Genomic DNA, 23,209 nt, shown 5'->3' on the forward strand with positions numbered 1-23,209 from the left:
ACTGGAATTTCAAGTACTCTGTTTTGTTTTGTGTGTTTATAGGGAAAGAAATGAGCGCCTGAGAACGATTTCATTTTAACTGCATGTATTTGGTATTATCATCATTGAATAACTAAGGGGGGGGGAATTATTTGTAGAATTAATCAATTTGAATTTGAATGGCACAACTTTGCTTTTCTATCTCCTTTTAAGTGCAGTTCTCCCATTTGAAATTCAGGTTTCTCAATTCCATGCCAGCTATTAAAAGCACAGTTTCCTGTTGTGTTGACTGACAGTTAGGATCAGCCCACACCAGTGCTTCCGTGGCCTCACACTCCTCAATCGGCAACATATAAACTGTTTTTCTCTCACAGTGAAGTCTGGGGTTTTTGCTCCTTTCACTTTTGAGCTGCTTCATAGCTTTGTAGTAACACTGGCTCAACCAAGCTGCTGTTGCTACCTAAACGACATACCTGATTTAGGTGAATAAGTGAAGTGACATAATTATATGACCAGTATTTATTATTATTATTATTATTATTATTATTATTATTATTATTAATAATAATAATAATAATAATAATAATAATATTATTATTATTATCATTATTATAATAATAATAACAATAACAATAATTAAACCTAGCACCAGACAACCTAATAGAAGCTTTTCCAAAACGCCATTCATTTCGAGGAAAAAGAATAATAATAACTCCTTCAGTTTCAATACGGTCCCTCTGCGCCTTGTGCGCTCGGACCCTAATCATTATTATTATTATTATTATTGTTGGGGCAGCCCATGGCCAAATGGAAAGGCAACGTGTGTTGTAACCGAAGGATAAACAATCCCCATGGCTCATTGTTAATTGGACACTGTAAATTGAACCCAGCCATGGAGGCTACATCCAGTGTACTCCTCGTGCCGGTCCCAAGCCCAGGTAAATGGGAGGGCTGTGTCAGGGAGGGCATCCAGTGTAAAAATCCCCTGGGAGGGAGAAGCAGGAAAATAACTATTATTATTATTCTTATTATTGCTGTTGTTGTAAAATTTCCTGACTGAACAACGATAATGTACCTGTGTGAACAGGACTCAGGACCGAAATGCTGCTATTCATTTTTTCCACAAAAGAAATTACACTTCACATGACTGCGGTGGCACATTTTTAAGCATTTACATTTAGGTTATTTAGGGTTTTACGGATACATCCAATCCAGTGAAAGTTGAACTAAGATAACATTTTTTGCATTATTGGTATCACTGAAATCCTAAGTTTAAGTCTTCAGTATAAATCATGTCCTAGTTTGTCTTTTGTGTGTCTCAGTCTTGTCTTCCTGTCTTGTTTTGAAGGTGAGTAACCACTCAGAACCTTCGTCCCAGTCCATGAGCCAGCAGCCCACGCAGCTCGCGCCGCCTCCCCAACAGCCCCAGTATGGTTTGCCCGTCCCAGAGTCACGGGACAAGCAGCTCTGTTTCTCAGACTTCGAGGACCTCAGCGCTTCTTTCCGCAGTCTTTACAAGTGCGTCTTTGAGCAGTCTTTCTCGCAGCAAGGTGAGCGTCAACTCTCCTCTCTGTGTGTGTTAGTGTGTTCTCCTCGTGTCACTGCGATCAACATCCACACCAACACAAAAAAACCATTCATGGGTTTCACTTCACATAATTAACTGTCAAGCTTAAGCTGCTATTGAAATAGAGGTGGGGGGGGGGGGTTGCTTTGCTCGCAGTAAAATCATGCCAGTATTAACCTCCACCACACACTACTCCTACTCTATTGTATATTAATAAACAAACAATCTGTTGTTCCGCATATCTGCATTTTACCACTGGCTCATTCAAATGAGTAAAGGCAATTAAGAGCAAGAATTCAACAGAAGGAGAAAAAAAAACCCTCAAACACAACTGCAGTCGAGCAAAGCAAAGGGTTCTGCAGCTTTGATAGCAGCTAATTAGATTGGTTCTAAACTTTGTGAAGCATCTCGCTAATTGCTTCCTGAAGCTTTCAGGTCACCAGGCCTCCTCCCACTTGGACCCCCCACCATTCCTCCCATCACCCTCATTCTCTCTTTCTTCTCCCTGGTCAACACCACGTAGATGAAGGTTGACTCTCTCTGTTGAGCTCTGTAAGTTCCCTTCAATATGTGGTCAGGGGCACATGCAAATAAAAAAAAAAGAAAAAACAATGAGAACTGACAAAAAAAAAAAAAATCTGACAGCACAGAGACACATGAAGGAGAAAATGGATTTAGCAGATGCTTGCAAGGGCCCTTTAAGTGTGAGGCTGAGCAGGAAAACAGTGTCAGCAATCATTGGATTTGAGAATTTGAGTCACAGTGAGTCACCCAGACAGTGGAGCTCATTGTCTCCTTTGAAAATCTGCAGTGTGTCCACAGCCACACACTGAGTCGAAAGTGACTCAGGTGAAGGGAGTGCAGCACTGTTTCTACCAGATCCTCATTCTGATTCATCCTCACAAGTTACAGGTCAAGCAAAAGAGACAAAATGAAGCATTAATACATTTTGATTTGAAAACATCAGTTGGAGATAAATCTCATGGTTGGGTTTATTGGTAGAACAGGAATATACTATCCATAAGTGTGTTTGTAGACGTAGACTCCCCCAGCTACCCCCAGCGACCCTCATGTGGAGGATAAAGTGGTAGAAAATGGATGGAATCATGGAAATGAAAGGCAAACAAAGAACATCTTTACAGGCCACCATAGTGTCCTGACATGCTTGGTGAAGGGAGGGGTGAGCGGAGGAGTCTTCCATTTATCACGATCTGCAGTCATTAGATGATTCAGTGAAATATATCTATAAGACAAATGATAGTGACATCAATAGCGCTTTTAAATAGAGAAATAACAAACAAGTTAAGCAATAAATATAAATAGATGTCCTGTAAATGAGTTTTCTGAGTGCTTAATCATTTTTATAAATGACTGGATAACCATATAGCAGAGGGAATAAAGGAATAGGAATAAAAAAAAGTTCTTATAGAAGCAGGTGAAGAGTAACGCCTCCCTGAAAGCAGCTGTGAAAATTCACTAACTGAGATGTGCTCAGGATGATTCACTGTACTTGACTTCCTTAGGTTTGTTGGTCACAAACAGAGCTTCACTTTGCTGATCTTTGACGCATTTGCAACAGCTCTGTTTCTTGTCCTTCACCGATGAGCCATGAAGCGGCAGATAATCAGAAGAATCTGTGCTTCAGACTGTCAAGAACTTGACTGGTAGTGTTTCTGAACACTCTGAAGAGCTTGCAGAAATACCTGGGGAAAAAGCTCATATTGATGAAAACAGTGGTGACTGACAGTTCAAGGTTGAAAGTGCTTCTTTTTTTTTTTTTTCTTCCCCCCCCCACATCAGCGTGACCAGTTTGTTAATTTGGGAAAAATGTGACATTACTTTTAAACATAATTTTGTGTTTTCAGCAGGGTTGATGGGTATCCCTGGTGACTCCAGTCAGCAGGCCCGGACCGCCTGCTCCTACCAGCACTCACCTAGTGCTGGAAGCAGCGGCGGGCATCACCATCAACACAACCACAGCCCAGCATCACACCACCCCCACCACACTCAGCAGCACCTCTCCCCTCACTCCACCCACGGCCAGCACCAAGCACACGGTCAGCACCGACAGCAACACTCTGCACATTCCCAGCAGCACCTGTCTCTCTCTCACCAGACTCACACTGGACAGAACTGTCCCACAACAGGTGAGGACAGTTTCCCTGTTGCCAGTCATAAGGCATACAGTGTGGGGGGTGTGTTGGTTGGGGGGGCGGGGAGAAAGAAAGGTTTGACTCATTCTGACAGTGGTGACACCTGCTGGTTGCTAATGCATCAAGCAGGCCAACAGCAATACTCGCTGATTATACCTGAATGATTCAGCGAAAAGCAGCAATGGTTTGGAAGAGTAATATATGCAATTAGAAGTATTTGAAAAGTGTGATTATCACAAAATATTCAAAACATACAGAATTTAGAATTTGCACTTAAAAAGTTCTCTTAAGTGGGTCATTTGACATTATTCTAGAATAAAGGTTGGCCAAGGATTAGTGTAGTTCATATTATAAATTAAAGCAGCAAATGACAGCTCTCCTAGTTCTACTCTTTATACTTTTATATTTATATAAAGTATTAGGAATTGTGTGATGATATCTCTGTACTGGACAAAGAGCCTCAGCCAGGAAATCTGTAATAGGATTCTCAATATCAGTCTTTTTTTTTATCAGTGGAGAAGTGGAGGTTAGGAGCATGACAGAATACCTGTGTGTGAATGACAGTGAGACAGGTAGGTGGTACGGTGCAGATGCAAGGAGTAGAGGTAGAGAACGTGGATGAGTTTAAATACCTGGGGTCAGCCATCGAAAGCAATGGACTGTGCACAAGAGAGGTGAAGAAGAGAGTGCAGGCAGGGTGGTGTGGGTGGAGATGAGTGTCAGGGCTGATGTGTGACAGAAGTAAAAGGGAAGGTCTACAAGATTAGCAGTGAGGCCAGCTATGATGTATGGTTTCCAGACAGAGGCACTGTCAAAAAGACATGAGGTGGCAGAGCTGAAGATGCTGAGATTGTTGTAGGACGTGACCCAGGATGGACGGGATTAGAAGGGAACATATTTCGAGGGACAGCTCAGGTTGAACAGTTTGGTGATAAAGTAAGATAGACAAGGTTGAGATGGTTTGGTTTTCACATTATACCGGACAAAGGATGTTGAAAATGGAGCTGCTAGGCGGAAGGGAAGAGGAAGAGGAAAAGGAGAGGACACAGGGAATAAGACAAGATGGAGGCAGATGATCCACTGTGGCGACCCCTAAAGGGAGAAGTCAAAAGAAGATATTTTATCAGTATATTATATATAGAAAACTGATGTAAAATCAATTCACCTCACACATCTGAATAAAAGTCACTCTGCACAGAGTTATTGCATTTATATTCCTCCTTCCTCTATAAGGTGTCGGAGCATTTGATATTATCCAGCTCGTCCAAAGCTTCACTCGGGCTTTTCCACCACATTCTCCTGGTCTTAGTTTCCTTTTGTCCTCTCACACGTGCTTTTGTGTCACAGCTCTCTGGTCAGGGAACAGCACTATTCAGACATTATTTTTTATTATAAGTTGTTTTTTCCCTCGACCAAGCTGTGGTTGAATCAAAGTTTACATCTGCATCCGCTCCACTGTCTTTGGATGTTGTTTAGTTTTTGTTGGCCACAAGGACAATGAAAAGTGTTCTCCTCTTTTCTTTCTGATGTGTGGCACCATCTTGTGGCTTGTTGTTAAAATTGGACTGGTACAAATTTTACTGTATAGATTAAGTGTTTTCAGATCGTTTGACCATGTTATGCTGCTCAGTATCGTACCTCACAATTGTAACGGTTATAGCACACAATGACATTCGAGTCTCAGCCGATATCAATATTGAGTCAATATCAAATCATCAATGCGAGACTGAAATTCATATTTGCCGATTTGCAACCTTTATCTCTTCATGAAGGATGGATTGATATTGAATATACACTATATTGATTATTCTTCTAATTATTTTCTCAGTTACCTGATTTGTCCTTATTTATAAAATTGTGACTGTGTGCAAGACCCTTGTCTAGATTAGGGCTGCAATTCTGATCGATTTTTTTCTTGATTAATCGATTAGTTGTTTAGTCCATAAAACATCGGAATTGAGCAACGTAACCAGAAAATATTCACATTTAAGAGGGCTTAAAAATCAAAGGAAAGGCAATGTTTTAATTATTAAAATAACACTCACTATTTATTAACCGTTGCAGCCCATGTCTGGACAACAGCTCAAAAGATCACTCACTCCACTGGCTGTCATGAAGGTCGTCCACTTTGATTTTTGAACCTGTTACAACAAGCTCATGTCTTGTGTGTGTGTGTGTGTGTGCGTGTGTGTGTGTGTGTGTGTGTGTTTGTGTTTGTGTGGGGGGGGTCTCCCAGGCATTTCATCTGATTGGTACCCTAACCTGGACTGGCTGAGGGAGAGCTGCCGCATTGCTACTAGCTACAACTGGGCTGACGTGGACCTCTCTCCATTTCAAGGTAACACACACACACACACACACACACACACATACACACACTAACTCGCCGTTATCGAGCCTCTAGAACAGAGAAGTCTGAAAACTGTCTCTATTTTACTTTGGGTGGGCAGAAACACAAACACTTGGAAACAATGACGTACTTGCCTAGTATTCACATCCTGAATGGTTCTTATCAGCAATTACTACACTACCTGCTGTGAACTGAAAGCGCCTTACTTTCACGCTTACCTCATTGTCCGAAATTCTTGCTCTTACTTTAGTGTTTCTTTCTGAAACTAAGCAAACAACAGCATGCATAGGCCCTGTGCACCTGAAAAGAGTTTTCAGATGTGTTAGTGCTGATATAGAGCTGAAACGCTGCGTCACAGATCCTCTTTATCTGAAAAGGCTGTTTTTTATGTTGTATTGATATTATTGTATTGTATTGTACAATAATAGTAATACATTTTATCTGTCACCAACATTTACATAATCAAAATCTCAAAGTGCTACAGGTTAGGAGCGTAAAATTCATAAAAAAAAGGTATAAAACCAAGATAGGATTAGATTAAAACAACAGAGAAGATTAAAAACAGTAGCTGGGAGAAAAGTGTATGCAAGGATTAGATGTAGCCTAAGAGTCCTGGTGCCATCAATGTGAATAACTTCTGAAAGGAGCACTGATGAAGCGGTCTACTGCATCCTGGTTTGGCACCGAGAGAATAAATAAAGTGCTTATGATGCTGATCAGCTATTTTGATTAAACCATTATGAATCTTCTGTAAACTTTAATATAAACCTGCCCTTGAGGCACAATATTAAAATACCCAGTGTTGTAGCAGTATTGGCTTAATAAATTTCATTTTCCTGCATCAGAGAGGCTGCCACAGTCACCCAACACCCCCCCCCCCTCTCTCTCTCGCACCATCCTTCCCTCACACACACAAACTCACAAACACACACACATCAATTGTAGGATGTGAATAATCCAATTAGTCCCTGGCTCAGTAACAGCCTCTTATCACGGTCAGTGCACAAAGCAGGCAACATCCACATGTGATGGATGATGATGGCTGGTCATATAACACACAAGCCGCCGCTGCCTCTCTCTCCTCTTACAATGCTTGACCTCCCTCACACTTCCATAATACAATCATCCTCCGCCTGCATGTGTCTCTCCTCCAAAGGGCAGGAACCGAGTCTCTGGTCTCTGCTGCTCTTAAACACAAGCCACACCAACAACATTGATTCTGGGCCAATCTGACCAATACCAACATGGCAACCTTGAGTATCTACAGATTCCGATCTCTGTCTGATACAGTTGTTTTCACGTCTTTGAATTTGCCATTTCTGCATTGACCACTAATCCTTCACCACTTATTTCAAAAGCTCCTATTCAGAAGAAATAAACAGTGTACATTTTTACAGGGTGTTCTTAGTGGATGATTTATGTGAAATGGATGGCGACCCTCATGTGGAGGATAAAGCAGTAGAAGATGATGGATGGATGAGTGTAACGTAGCGTTATAGGTGATGTTAAAGTTTAGATATTGCTTTTAATTAACCTTGACGCTACTTCAGATGAAAGTGATGTGACATACTGAGCTGATTTAAGAAGCAAAAAAATAATCTAAGCTGTACAGTGAGTCACCACCACAGTCATCACTGCCTCCTCTGTGTGTCTGAGTCAGGTCTAAAGGAGAGCATGCGGCAGGCTGAGCTCAACAACTGGTCACTGGACGCCGCCCAGATGGCCGACCTCTGTTCCTCCATTAACCAGTTCTTCACAGCCACAGGGGTCATCCCCCCTCAGGGCGGCCCCCACCCACAAGCTCAGGTCCAACACCCAACGGCACCAGGGGCACCGCAGCACCCAGCTCAGCCGCACGGGGCCATGCACCCTAAGGCCACCCAACACAACCAGCATGGCCCACTTATCAGCACGGGTCAGTGTGAACACACTAATAAAAGCATGTGCAGCACTCACTTCATCAGCCTGGTGGGACACAACAGAAATAAAATAGTAAGCCGTAATTTAGAAATCCATACTGTTTCTCAACAGTGAAAGAAAATGGTATAATATATTATATAATATGAAAACTGATTTTATTATACACACTAATGGATATTCTATTAAATTCCTGCTGATTACCCCTCCTACATGTTACTGAGTCTTTAAAGAGGTAATGTGACAACAGGTGCATTTTATATATATATATATATATATATATATATATATATATATATATATATATATATATATATATATATATATACATATATAATCAAGTTCTATATATATATATATATATATATATATATATATATATATAAATGTATATGTGCACATTACACATAAGCATGTGAGAAAGTTGGGATAATAATCTGTCTGTTCTCCCACAGGAAACATGTACATGGACTCAAGACAGAGCATTTCCTCTCTGATGGGACCACCAGGATATCCCCACATGCCTCCTATGAGCAACACAGCTCCAACCATGACAGGTGAGTCCTCCATCTCTCTTAATAAGTCAGGAAGAGCCACTGGAGATGACAACTACCAGGAGACTGTGTGCACAAACTTGCCAGTATCAGGATTGTAACAGTGTCTGTCACATACTATATCATCCACCAGATTCACTTACCTCAAAAAGGAATGGCCTGAAGCCCAACATTTGTTTCTTCCCCTTCTATATTAGTGTCAGTAGTTAACAGTAAAATCCACATTATATATAAATAGTGTAATATTCCACACTCAATGTAAAAGTATTAGTGATTTATTATGACTTATACATTATATAATTGAGAAGGATTAAGGAGATTTAGAGGCAGAAATAGAATAAACATAATACTGTGTAAATGAAATATATTATAATTAATTATCAGTTGTGTTTTATCATTTATAACATAACATAGTGTGCAATAGCTTAGAATTGAACATTTATAGTCACATTGTTATGATTATCATGTATAGTGTACTGCAATAGTGCAATAAGCAACTTCACCACAAGATGTCACTAAGTCCTACATATTAAACATTTGAGGCATTACTGTAGTCACTTTGTGGTGCTTGATTTAAGTCAGGGACTAAGATGAGCCCAATTAAAAACAATAAGCAATATATTTATGGAGAAAAGTCCATGATATAAACACCTGAACCTACATTTTCCAAATGTTCCAAGTGGAAACAGGATAATTAATACTAATTGTCAATAAACAACAACTTATTTTCATACATAGTGGTTGAGTATCTTTTAAAACAAAGTGTTTATGAATTAATTGCAGATATATACAGTATACAAAATGATTTATTTGTCGGTTTTCAACAATTTAAAATATTTTAAATGAGCCTGTTGTTGCAAGGGCACAATTTAGGAGATGTTGCAACACAACATAACAATGAATTCACAGTATTCATCAGTATTAAGTCTCACTCTCGCCTTCCTCCATGTGCAGGTCATCACAGCCAGCTGAGCCAGCAACAACACACGCTTCCCCCAGGACACTTTCAGGTGAGACGCATGCTCACAGCAGATGACATCCAGGACGACTTTGACTGGGACTCTATTGTCTAAATGGAGCCGTCGGTTGAACAGAGAGATGAAAAGAGACACAGAGTCCTGTGATGACAGGTAAGGTTAAGAATTGGACCAACCTGCTCCTTTCACCAGTGTGAAAATGGATGACAATCCAACAGAAAACAAAAGGGAAGTTTTTATTTCTCGCTGGCCGTTTCTTTCTGGTTCCAGTGGTCGATGACTCTAAAGACAATCATAAAAAAATAAATAAAAAAAATGAGACGTGAATGGGACTGGACCAATCCAAGTTGTAAACAAAGGAGCAGATTCTTCTCTGATTTGTCTCATGTCGTGTCTCCCACAGCGCCAACAGGGTTACAAGTTGCCAAAGTGTTGCTGAATCGTTTCGTCTGTGAATTATTTACATTTTGTTATTTGATATTTCGTGTGTCCTGCTGCAACTTGTGGTCGTAAAAAAAAAATCCACGACCTGTTGTGCATACGTATGGAAAAACCTTGTCCTTCATTGAAAGCTGAAAATGTTTTAAACTCATTCATTTACATTCAGAAGGTAGAAATTAGCACATCAGTTGGTCCTTGTGACATTTCTTTGTCCACCTATTTGGGCTTCATTGTGGTTCTTCAGCTTCTGGTGAACACAAATCGTTTTTGCTTCCTCTACTTAAAAAAGTTCTATGCACCACAATCAGTTTTTTCTCTATCTTTGCTCTGTCACGACGGACATTAATCCTTTATCCTTTACAACTTTTTTACAGTTTACTTTTAAATGTCTCTTTGTGTGTGTGTGTGTGGAACTGTTCATGGTGCCATGTTCTCAGGGTGTTGCATCTTGACATCTTGATTCTGCCATTTACATCTCTATATGTGATGTGTGTTGTGCGATGCTCTCAGCGATCACTTCCTGTTGGCAAACAGCGAGCATCCCAATGAAAAGTTTTCAGCTCATAAGCTAAACAATGTGAAATACTGTGGTTTTTTTTTTTTTTTTATGAGTAATTCAAACAACAACCACTAACTGAAGTAAGGACGCGACGCTGGCTGACTCTGTCAACAGTTGTGCATCATTTTCTGAGGCGTAATTCAGTTTCATTTGTGGGGAAGTGCATATCACTTACAACCAGGCAGAGAAGGCTTCCTGTGATTTCACAAGGCCTCATTTTGGAGAAGACGAGCAGGGTTTTTTGCACAGGGAGAAGAAGAAAAAGGAAATGGTTCAACATTTAATTTCTTTGTCTCAAAAGACATTTAGCAAAAGAGCAACGACTAAGCAAATGTTTAAAGTGTTCAACTTTTCTTTTTGTTTTTGTTTTTTTACCGTGATGTTTAATTTTGTCTGTGTGTACAAGTGTGTATAGTCCTCTCTGATTTCCTTTAGCCTACAGCTTCATATGGCTCAAAAAATACACATAAGAAACAAATACTTTGTTTGTATTATGTAGGTAAACAGTGAGATGACCTTAAAGTGCTCTTTGGTTTGGAAGCACTCGGTAATTGTTTGGATCGTCAAATTAAGGTCTCACTATAGAAAAAAAAAGGAAAAATAGTCTTTATTGTTGCCATTAAATGCTGTATCACAGTGACCAGCATATATGTGTGTATATATATATATATACATATATATGTGTCTATATGTGTATATATATATATATATATATATATATAGACACATAATATATACGTATGTTTGTGTGTTGTTGTCCTTGTAAATAACGGTATGTTACTGTGTTTGCCCTTGAAAAACACAGATTGATGAAAACAGTGAATGGAGAGAAAGTATTTTGTTACCTGTAATTCAGGAGACGCATCATGTACATACATTCAGTTTATTGTAAATAAGTGGTTTAAAAAAAGCAAAAAAAAAAAAGAGCAGAAGCTGGCATTAGCGTTTTGTGTGTCCTAAATAATCTGTGTATGGCGATTAAACAGTTCAAATCTGTTTCAGTGTTTATTAAAATGTCGTTGACCATTTTTACTGCGCTAACTTCGCGTCTGCTGTCGTTATTTCATCAGCTGCTGGCAGGTTTTAATTATATCTTAAATAGATAGATAGATATATGACTCGTGAGGCATTGAAATTTTATTTAGCAACATTTATTAGTGACGTTGCATGCAGTGGAATGTCCCACACCTGCATTTTCCCTTTCCAGCGTGTTGGATAACCTATGTAGCCTTCGGTTTGCATCAAAATTCATTTGCATTCAATCATTTTATCTTAAATTTCTGTCAAATTAAAATTATTGGCCCTACATTTTACACACTGGCACTTTTTTAAAATGCCGGTGACGTTGATGTGAGACTCGTGGTCTAACACACAGTTTCAGAATTCGTAAAAACTAAAATAACTTTGTGCTGTTTTGACTCTCGGAGCTCGTTGTCCAACAGGTGTCAGGCTAGGTCCAGGTTTGACCGCCGTGGCCCGTAAACTCAGGAGACCACCCATGTTTGCATGTGTGAAAGTCACACATTCTTCCAACTGTATTCATGGCTCTATTTCGTGAGGGGAAACCAGTTTAAAAAGCGTCTCTCTCTCTCTCTCTCTCTCTCTCTCTCTCTCTCTGTCTCTCTGTCCTGCTGCAATCTCTCACACACAGATGTGTTTTCTTTGCACTAACAAGATGAATAGGTGAATTGAAAAGATCAATACAGAAGCATGTTTCATTCACCGTTTGCTTGTTTAACACTAAAGTACCGTTAAAGACTGCGTAGGTACCACCTGTTTAACTCTAATTAAGAATGATCTGTAAGTCACAAAGCCCCATGCATGTGAAAGAAGGGAGACACCTTCCTCTAACTGTACACATTCATCAACTGGAATTATAGCTGCGTAGTGCCAGACGCTTTATCTGATGGTCTGTTTATCTGTGTGTCTGTGTGTGTGAGTGCTGCTGATATTACAGGGTTCGAAACCTCTGAAACGACGTCCTGCTCAAAATCGGACACCTATCCTGCCCCTTTGCTCCTCAACCCGCCCAGCCCACCACCAGTACCAACACCCCTCCTCCATTCAGCTCCGTCACTTACATGCTCTTTTCCCTCTCCTGCTGTGTGCCAGTCTCTCTCTCTTTCTCTGCCTCTCTCTCTTTCTCCCTCCCCATTTCCTCAAAGTGGCTCTTTTTACCCTGGTCCTCTCTACATCCCTCCACTCTTCTTAGTCTTCTTCTTCCTCCAGGTTTGGGAGCAACCGGCACTGGTGACCAGCTCCGCCCATTCATCATCAGCTCCCAGTTCAGAAGACCTCAGGCTTCTATTTTGCCCTCAAACGTCCTGTGAAGACCTTATTTTCATTCTTTTGATTGCTCACCCTTCCCGCCTGGAGAAGCCAGCTGGCGTGTGTGTCTGGTGTGTGTGTGTCGACGTGTGTGAGGGCTTTGTCGCTGTGCTCTGTGTACGCTGAGGGAGTCCCTAAAGGTCGTGACTGGAGGAGAAAAGTTTTCACCACAATGAATGTTCAGCTGCTGCTCCTGTTGGCCCTGGCCGGCCCCTTCTGTGCCTTCACACATGCAAGTAAGTGAACAGAGTCAAGTCCCCGATCTCCTCTTAGCACACTGTGTCCCCTCTCTCCGTCTGCCTCCATGTGCCCAAACCCCTCTTTGTCTAATTTAATCCCTAATGACTGTACAACCACACTCTGAAGGCTGCTTTCAGAGTGAAAATAAAAACCTCTTTTAATTTGTGTATCCTCTAACTTCAAGTGTTTCCAAATATTATTACAATTTGTTTGGTTTTTTTCTGGATTCTTTATGTTGTCAAGTCACTGGAAACTCTTCTCTGGACACTGTTTGCTTTTGTGTTTGACCGCTGTTGCTCCTCAGCTGAGAATCAGTGTTGAAATAGCAAACTTTTGGGTTTAAGTGTTAATACAACAAAGCTCTGCGGTGACTCACGTTTATTTGAACAGATGAACGTGCCCTGACTCATCGTTCTCACATCACTCCAGAGCTCTGGACGGGAGGAAAAGTTTGATTTGCGCACACGAGGGAGAAATGTGATGTAATAGCAGGAGGTCAGCTGCCTCATGTCTGTAAATTCTTGGCACTGACTGAGAAGAAAAGAATATCTTTTTGAAGTCTCCCAGAACAGGGAGGGATTGTAAGCTTATCCACCAGCCTCAATTTAGATTTTAGATTCTCTTATTTCTCTTTTGCTGGGACCCTGTCCTTCTTTCTTTCTGTCCTTCTTTCTTTCTTTCTTTCTTTCTTTCTTTCTTTCTTTCCTTCCTGTTGACCAGGGGAAACAGCCGGCCTGGGGAGGAGGAGGGCGTGTGTGGCTGAAGCTTGACGGAGCTGCAGGGCAGGGCAGGGCGGGTGTTTGTGCGTGTGTGTATTAATAGAGAGACGCTCTATATGGAGGGTCACACACATGAGTGAGGAACAAGAGACAGGAGCAGACTGAGCACCCACTATGTGACGTGCCATTAAACCCTTTTACTGTGCCGCCCCTTGGCATTTACCCATCTTTGGTGGGGTATCAAACTTGATCACTTGAACAACTCGAACGCCCGTCCACCCCCTCTCCACTCAGCAACTCTCTAAGCCCCCCCCCCCCTCCCTTGTTCAAGTGTGATGAGTCTGGACCCCGGGGGAGCAGTGAGTCCCTGGGTCTACTGTTTAACAACAACCTTTACCAGTCGCAGATGGCATGCCTGCCCCATTTCCATGGAGGTTTACTCTGAAAAGGAGTCTCTAAAGTTTGAGTATGATTCTTATTTTGGCGTCCTCAGTTTCCTGAAGAAGACAAAATAACAAACAGCTCATTTCACATCTCTGCTTCTCAAATGGGACCTTTTAGTTAACTCGCAAATGTCATGTATCCTGTAAAACATTTCACCTTCTCCCTTACAATGCTGCCCAAACCCCCCCACCCCCCCTCACCTCCTTCCTTCTTAATGAGTTTTGTCTGCATCTCTGAGCCCATAACATCCCTGTCACATCTGGCTGCTGAAGGCAGAGGTCAATGCCCTTTGTCCGCACCCAAGTTGAGAGGTGACTCAAATGTTGCGCTTAGACTCCAATTATGAGGCACATGCTTTTAAAGAGGCACCTCAACGTCTCACCCAAAGTCTCATTTTGTTTTTAACGGGAAAAAGAAAAACTCCACATGGAGAAAGACAAATCTGTTTATGGAAAGGAGTCAGAGGCCGTTACAGTGCGGACCAACCTGACATCTCCAGACAGCAGCAGGCCTTCAGCTGTGGCACCTAAAACAAACATGACTAAAAAAGCAGCCCAGTCCAGCCCAAAATCTTCCTGTGTGTGTGTGTGTGTGTGTGTGTTTTCCTGTTCCATGTATCTCTGGCACCTTTCCTCTCTGGCACCTCATGGAGTAGCTGTCTAAGTAACACTAACAGAACTGGGTGGATGTTTTATGATGTGGGAGTTGGATTTGAAGGTTAGCAAGATTAGGAATACATTAAGAGGCTGACTTGATAAAAACCGTAGAGGTCAGGTCAAGTCAAGTGTTTTGTTTGAAAGAAAAGGGAGAGTTTCGGCCCTCGGAGTAGAGCGATGCTGCTGCTGCTGCTGCTGCAAACAGTCTGTTTACATTGTCCTTCCTGCAGCGGTTGCATTTCATGAATCATTACATGTTAGGAACTTGTTAGGGCTAAGATTAAAGGCCGTCTTGACGTAGGTCTGTTACCAGTCTCAACCCTAGTGATAGAGTCCAGATGGGATGTGCTGCACGTCGACTTATCTGTGTTAGACCAGCAGGGGAAGAATTCAGTTCCCGTGTGACTGTTTGTGCTCATTGTGTTGCGTCTGTGATAAGGCGAGCTGAGAATATTCAATCCCGTCTGCTGCTTATAAATCCTCAGGGGTGCAGTGCATGGCACGCCCTGGTATCTTCACGGGCCAACTCCCGCTGATTCAGCGGGGGAGTATATGCTGCTCAGCGTCTAATCAGAGTGCAATACGATGTGTGGGTCTCCCCCGTCTCTCACTTCTCCCTCCTTCATCACTGTGAAAACATTCCTGGGCACCAAAGGTGGATACACTCACACTCCCTCACACCGTCCACTCGGACCCTCTCCCTCTTAAAGAGGATTGAGAATTTGCTCACTTGACTAACACACACACACACACACACACGGGGAACTTAGTGACAGCTGATTGTGATCATAATGGATGGATGCTGCTACTCCCTGCTTTCCTGTCTCACACTGTACACGCTGTTCCTGCCTTACTTTGCCACTCGCTTTGGAGAGTTTATTTATGCAGGGCCGGAGTAAATTTATGATCCACCACTAAACTTTGTGTTGTAACTTTTCTAACCACCTTATTTGTCCTAAAACATTGGTCCTCAGTCTAGTAATGCTTATATAAAGTGACTGAAAAACACACATACATACAGTACCTCAAAAGACATCCAGTACGCTCTCAGTGCTACTTGCTGGTGTTTGCTGAGTGGCAGCATGATTTCAGGCCGTTGCGAGCGTCACATGGAAATGGATATGAGAGAGGGAGAGAGAGAACGTGTGGTCGAAATGATGTAGTCATGGATAAAATGACCTGGGCATACCACTGAGAAATTTGGAATAATAAAGTGCACCGCCACGATTACGTAATGTCAGTCTAGGATTTTGAAAGAATGAAAAAGAAGCTGGAGCTGCCTCAAGAGTGCAGGCACACAAAGGCATGTCTGCGTTAACACAAAACTCATATATCAAGAGAGGCTGTCCTTAGACCCAGACACATGTTGGTGGAAATCCTCACCAGCTCCAAGGGTCCTGTTCTGGATCTGACCCTGCTCTCAAACCCTCCACCTTTAAGGATTAACACGGGGCCTATTTACATGCTAGCGCAGACACACAGATCTTGCTGAGAGTTAAGTCAGCATACCAGAGGTCCTGCCATGTTCACAGTGAAATCAAGCAGCAGAGGAGACGTCGGGCAGCTTCTCCAGTTTAGAAACATACCGTTCTCTCAGAGACCACCCTCCCCAATTCCAATTCCAGCCACCCACCGTTCGTTTCTTCCCCATCCTCCCTTTGGTTTCGCTCTCTCCCTTTCACCCCAGGGAATCATCTTTCTTTAAATGTATCAGCAGCGACGTGTCCTCAGGGAGTGGCAGGGCCACGGAGAGGAAGACAAGGGAGAAGATGATTAAAAGGAAATGAGGGGAGTTGGGGGGGGAGGGGGGGGAGGGCTGTAACAGTCTCACTGTGTTACTCACTCGTGTAGCTGTATTAACTCAGGGTACTTAGCACAGTGGGGAGGAAATCCTATACTCGGGGCTAATACTGAGGAACTTTACACATAATGATAGAATTGTTTGTGCAATTTTAAGGGACAATTACACAAAGCGCAGGGCCGTACTAATTGAAGCGCAGACCATCTTATCATCACTCCAAACAAACAGTCTGAGTCGCTGTTTTTTTTTTCTCTCCTTCTTCTTTTTTTTAAAAAACCCCCGGGACTCTGCCAAAGTGGGAACAAATGTTTTGTTATATTTACAGTGCCTGTTGCTAATGAACACGCCATCCAGCACAAGACTAGGAATAACTGCGTCGATTGTGTCCAGCCATTCAAAGTTATTTTTACCCCAGTAAAGTATTCTCTCTTCTCATAAGTATTCAGAACAATTAGAGAAAACTGAGATGGAGAAAGCATGATGTCAGGCGCTAACTTTGTAAGACTGGCTTCTTTCTGCTCTCTACAGTAAGAAGTACGTTTTTCAGATTTAAAGGGGTTTTTGGGTTTTTTTTCCTCAAAGGAGAAGACAGATTTCCAGGCCAACATTGTGTCAGTGGAAAGTTAACTGCAGACCATAATTTTGGTGCCACACTGAAATCTACCTCCTTAATTTTGAAGCAGTGCTGTCCAAGCAGAGTTTTCAGTTGTGGCTAGGAGGATGTTAAACGTGGGGAGATGGAGCTCGGGTTATTGGAGGGAAATGATTAGGTTCAGCCCAGGACACTTCATAGTCCAAGCCTTAATGAAAAGACACAAGGATAAATACATGTTTTAAATACAACATGGAAGTCCTCCATTTTAGTGCAAGCATAGACCTCTGAGCTCTGACAAAGACCCTTTTCTTCAGATGTTAATTATTTATATAAAAAGTATTTAACATTTATCAGTGTCCGTGTCTTTACTGGTAGTTAAAAGTTTCATCTAACCAAAATATATGGCTGGAATTTTCCTCGCCATGTGTCCGGTTCACCATTTCTTCAAATGTATGTCAGGAAACTGCAAATTACCAAGTGGTGTTTCTCACACAGTCGGGCACAATCTCTGCAGCCACACCCTCCAATGACTGCACATGCTAAGCAGCTGAGAGTTAACAAGGCTTTCCACGCTCTCCTCACATGTCAGCTGCTGCTGCTGCTGCTGCTGCTGCTGCAGTGGCAGCGGCTCCATCCACAGGAAATGAGGCAGAGGATGTGGCGTGTGTGTGTGTGTGCAAACACAAAGCCTTAAAGACAGGATGGAGGGCTGGAGGAAAGGAGGTGGCATGTAGGTTTAATGAAGTCATGGGGTGTGGCGGTCACGTTGGCCATGCGCTGATGATGGGAGAATCATCAAAAGAGACTGTGCGTGAGAGAGAGAGGGGAACAGTCATTTCATGACATGTCACGGAGGAATCCCAATGTTTGCCTTGTTCATTTTGACCTTATTTGGACCTGTGCTAAAACACTCTGCTGTCCTCACACTGAGATTAACATGACCGTTCAGGAGGTAATGCACATTGTACTGTGTCATCACAGTCATTCCATATTCTATTCTGTTCTGTGAGGTTCACAGTAAAACGTCTTCACTCGTCTTAGTGGGAGGAACATCAATGCAACATTTAAAAATGTTGTATTAATATCCTACAACATTACCTTCTCTATAGGACTATGTAATGCTTTTAACAGATGATGCACCTGGTATTTTGTATAGCATATGTGGATATGAGTGGATTACTGTGTGCCATATGTTAGGGTGATGGTATCCTGATGTGATTTGTGTACGCACATACACACTTGTGCTTCGTTTTGAATTGAATATTTTACTCAATAACATGAGTATTGTATACAGTAACATCTGAAAGAAACAACGGGCTTCATCCAAGTTCTATTAATGTGGTTTCTCTGCATATATGACACCAAACAATAAACTGTAAACTGTAAAAACCAAACAGCAACGTCCAAATCCATGTATTAGTGGCAATTACACCTGTACATGTGAACCCATTTGTGATCTTTGTCCCAATTGTGCTCCCCAGGTCCCACAGAAATCCCTGCAGAGTTGCAGACCCCGTTCACTAAGATAGACCATGTAGAAGAAAAATCTGAGGCTACAGGAGCGGACTTCACTGTTATCACTGGTCCCCCTCCAACCTTGCCAGGTGTGGCTCCTGTAGAGGCCACAACATTAGCTCTACTGGAGGAGACCACCATTGTCATGAAAGATAATACTGAAGAGCCTGTCTCTGGGACAGAAACTGTCACTGCTGCTGCTGAAGTAGCAGAACCTCTCACCAGTGATGCTCCTGTTAAGGAGACCACAGCCCCCCCTGAGGAGACACAGACGGAGGACCACACAGTCGCCATCAAGGTGACAACAGCTCCCGAGATCCAACCTGAGGTGACAGAAGCTCCCGAGGGCCAAGCCGAGGTGACAGCAGCTGCCGAGGTCCAACCCGAGGTGACAGAAGCTCCCGAGGTCCAACCCGAGCTGACGGAAGCCACCAACGCAGAGATGGGACAAGACGAAGAGGTTGTGGTTGAAAGTGAGCCAGACGGTGAGGATGGAAGTTAGGGTAGTGCAAAGATTTTGCTTTTGAAGTTAGGTGTTAGTTTTGACTGATGTGGTTTTTAAACGCCAATGATGGCTTTAAACTAAATATCTCTTATTCCTGTTCCATCTTAATCTTCAAAAATCTTTAATGTGGAAAAGTGAGCAGCTATTGTTGTTCTGTCTCACAGAGAATCCGACCTCTGGTCAGGTGGTTGGCATCGTTATTGGCGCTCTGTTGGCAGTGGTCATAGTCATCGCTGTAGTGATTGTCGTGGTGCGGAGGATGGGGAAATACACGTAAGTACCTCACTTCTCCCAGTGGACACGTATCAGACACATGCACAGGACTTGAATCCATGAAACCATAGACAGTTACGGTAATGATGTGTGCAACAAGTCATATCTTCTGTTTTCCTCTAAATATGATGAGAGGTCAAGTCTTATTGATATGATCAATTAGAGATTTCCAACACATACTGTATAGGAGTGACATTATAACTGTTCCCCAGAGCAGAATTACAACAAATGTCATGAAAGTAAAGGAGGACCCATCTCATTGGCAGCATTTTCTCCAACTGCATGTCTCTCTAATGATGTATATTCTTTTTGTGTCACAGGTCTGCCAGGAACAAAAAACCTGTGAAAAAAGACAACGTTATGATTTCTGTAAATTTCTGGTTCTTTCAGCTAATTATTGAACCCCCTGATTATCATCTCAGATGTGTAACAGTCTGATAACCACCCCACCACCCACCCCCCCCAAAAAACTCTACTGACCAAGGCCTAATGGTTGCTGCACCTCTCGCTGACACAGCGAGAAATTAACATGTTTGTTGACTCAGTCTCCGTTTGTGTGGCTAGTGGTCACCAAGCAGTTTAATCTGATCTCTAAACAGAGGGCTTGTGTCAGACATGGGTCAGCTTCTTAAAAACAAGTTAGCATTATTAGCCTTTCTATGGTCTATTTTACAAACATTCACTTCTCTGTATATCTTGAAATCTTGCTGTCTAAACCTGCAGTCTAAAAGGAAAATCTACTCTGGTCAACACTAAAGCCAACTGCTTTAAAACAAAACACTTATACACTTATACATTTAATTTTTTCTTTGATAAAACATTAAAGCCTAATGTTGTTTTTCCTTTTTCTATAAATTTACCAACATCTTTTTACACTAATCATCCTGCAAATGTGTGTTTACCCTCAGCCCTAATTAATTGTACTGTAACAGGTGAATCAAAGGACATATATGTAAGAAAGCTACTGTTTGAATTCATAAAATGGCCATGGTATGTCACTAAAGAATTCAAACTGAAATCCTGGCTTCACTCACAACAATGGTACAGCCAATATATTCACTGTTATGATTCATGCGTGTAGTAGTTATATAATAGTTTATGTAATAGTTTAGCTGCTTGGTGAGCGGGGTTTTAATACTCCACATAAAATTAACGGAAATTCAGTTTGGGTATACAAGGGCCTTAAATCTGTAGAGATGAGGGTGAGCGGGGACAGCACCTGGGAATACTTTTAATTTGTATTGCAGTACCCTGTTTAGACTCTAGTTGAATATCTTACATATAATCTCCTTTAATCTACAAGTAAATTGCACCTCAGATATGGTGACTGTGATACTGTAGGTAAGATAATACACCATTAATCCCGCCGCCCTTTTTTTTAACCAGTGACCGTCACTTTGGAGATTCATTACTGTGCAAATACTGATTTTCTCTCCTCTCCTCTTTTCGTCTCACTCCATAGCCCTTGAAGAAAAAATCTGCCAAGCAGCATGAGAACCCAAAGTTCTGGAAATTCTGAACTACTGAACTGTGACGCCATTTCCAACCATTAGAAACAAAGTACAACGCCAGGACTAATCCAATCTAACCAGGACTCTGGACTGCCAAAAAAAGAAAAGAAAGAGAAACTGGGGGAGGGACTTTGTGTGTATGTGTATGTATGTAATGTATATGAGTGTGAGACAAGAGGGGTACATGAGCACACATCCTCACCTTCCCCCGCTATCTCCAGGACTCCCCCTAAAGCCAGAGATACAAAAGGCTTTGGCTTCCCTCCTCTCTCATCAAACGAAACAAGGTGACAGCAGGATGTCACAAAGAATTTCAAGGCTTTTAAATGCATTTTTGTTTAAAAAAAAAAAAAAAAAAAAAAAATGAAAAGAAAGGAGAAGAAGGGGATTTTCTGACATGTTGTGTGTGTGTGTGGGGGGCGGGGGGGGGGGGGGTCTGAATTTAAGTTTGTGAAAAGGACCTAAAAATGGAAAATACAGACAAAATAAAAGGAATTTAGAAGCACACAAGGACGATGGGAACAGGGCAAATGCAAGAGCGACTTAATTCAGGATGTATATACGATGCAAGGGGACTACACAGTATACAGCTAATGACTTTCTCATAATGCAGTTTAGCATAGTTTAGCATTTGATAGCGTGGAATACAGAGCACATACAGGCAGCCTTGGCTAATTGTTGTGGCCTTTAACACACCCCCTGAGCACCAGTTCAAACGACAAGCCAAAGATCCCGGATATGTTGGCCAACTGTATGAAGCACCATGTGCAGAAGGTTTCCTGACATGACACTCACACGCTTTGTTGGCCAGCATGGGGCTAGCAGAAAGGAAAACGCACCCTCATTTGCAAGAGTAACGTGACATTCTGCCCACTTTGACACTGACTTATAAAAACCTAATACATATCTGTGAAATTCAGCAGAAGGGTTTGTGCCACTGTCTCTGGTATTCTCTAGGTAGTTAAGAGGATTTTAAGTTTTGATGTGTGTGTTATTAATGTGAATTGACCGTATTTTAATTAACTGCCTCCCATTCCAAAAACAGAACATCTTTGTTGACGTCTGGCTGAAGCCTTTCATGCAGCCAGTGACTGTCAGGCATGTCTTGACAATGTGTCCACGGTATTTTTTGTTAATAGGTAGATTACCAGAACAGACATTCATCTTTAAATTGGGCTAACCCCAAATTGCATGCGCAGGATGACAGTTTATAGTTGCACTTAGTGTTAGTGCACAGTGTTAGGCAGCAATGGCCTTTGCTTTGCTATTTTTGCATTGTAAGTGTGCTAAATGGGTGTACAATTTATGAAGTCTCAGCTCAGCTCTGCTGGCTTTACAAACGTGTTTAATATGTGCACTGAGTGAATGACGTAATGTATAATGAATAGGCTTTAGACACTGCAAATGTTTGCAACGACAAGTCCGTGTCCTCCCTTCTGCTTTGCCACATATTATCAGTTCTAGGTCTTTAATTTGTGCCATCTGACTTGTTTGAACCTTGTATTTAATTGCAGTGTTGTTGTCTTTTTTTTCTGGTTCATACTGTTTCAATAAAAAAAACAGAAAACAATCCCCAAATGTTTGCAGTTAGTTCTCTGAAAGCTTTCTTTTGTCTTTTGTTCATGAAATACCTCTGAGCTTTTCCAATTGCCCTCCATTTCCTATCTTTGATTATGTAGTTACCGTGGCGATGCCCAACAGTCAACACATCTGTGAGCAGCAGTTCCAAAATACGTCCAAAATACTTGTGACTGTTGAAATCACATGACACTCGTGCAGCTCACACACATCACTAAGAAGTTTCCACAGTGGCAACGTCCAGCTGCCCACTCTGATTGGGCCGTTCAAATTCAAAAAACAACTTTTTTTACAGAAGGCAAACAAACAGCATCAAATATGTAGGACAGTATGACCTCAAACCGTTGAGACGGTTGGGCCCTTTGACGGTTAGGTGTGTATTTTATGTCATGTTGTGGAGTTTTTCATACGCTGCTGTTAAGCTAAGGCAAGGCTCCAATAGTAGACTGTGAGTCGCACAGAGATGCTCTGTGTCTGGCTCCCTCTCCTCCATGTGGTTTTAGGCAGCAGTCCAACGCCCACCACCCCAACCTCTGCCCCACCGGTG

The 23,209-nt window shown here is 42.0% G+C and overlaps 2 protein-coding genes across 8 annotated transcripts in view; both read left to right on the plus strand.

Annotated features, from left to right (window-relative positions):
* Positions 1-11,538, plus strand: part of LOC131468347 (forkhead box protein J3-like) — a 56,331-nt gene extending 44,793 nt beyond the window's left edge. For 3 of the 6 annotated variants that reach the window (XM_058642462.1, XM_058642463.1, XM_058642465.1), the window contains 6 exons: positions 1,328-1,529; positions 3,412-3,693; positions 5,936-6,037; positions 7,710-7,964; positions 8,422-8,523; positions 9,475-11,538. In XM_058642462.1, the coding sequence (XP_058498445.1) occupies positions 1,328-1,529; positions 3,412-3,693; positions 5,936-6,037; positions 7,710-7,964; positions 8,422-8,523; positions 9,475-9,593 (1,062 nt within the window). In that variant the 3' untranslated portion in view covers positions 9,594-11,538. The remainder of the gene's footprint in view (positions 1-1,327; positions 1,530-3,411; positions 3,694-5,935; positions 6,038-7,709; positions 7,965-8,421; positions 8,524-9,474) is intronic. The other 3 variants (XM_058642464.1, XM_058642466.1, XM_058642467.1) reach the window with 2 other exon arrangements.
* A 927-nt stretch (positions 11,539-12,465) lies between these two features.
* Positions 12,466-22,656, plus strand: si:ch211-156j16.1 (uncharacterized protein LOC564557 homolog). 2 transcript variants are annotated; one of them, XM_058642469.1, is made up of 5 exons: positions 12,466-13,061; positions 18,762-19,280; positions 19,465-19,573; positions 19,894-19,942; positions 21,036-22,656. In XM_058642469.1, the coding sequence occupies exons 1-5, from the start codon at positions 12,998-13,000 to the stop codon at positions 21,090-21,092; spliced, it is 798 nt and encodes a 265-aa protein (XP_058498452.1). In that variant the 5' UTR covers positions 12,466-12,997; the 3' UTR covers positions 21,093-22,656. The 2 variants fall into 2 exon arrangements, with proteins under 2 accessions (XP_058498452.1, XP_058498453.1); XM_058642470.1 differs by lacking the exon at positions 19,894-19,942 and having other exon boundaries at positions 12,534-13,061.
* Positions 22,657-23,209: the final 553 nt, after the last annotated feature.

This window comes from Solea solea, chromosome 11 (genome assembly GCF_958295425.1).
Source record: "Solea solea chromosome 11, fSolSol10.1, whole genome shotgun sequence".
NCBI lineage: Eukaryota > Metazoa > Chordata > Actinopteri > Pleuronectiformes > Soleidae > Solea > Solea solea.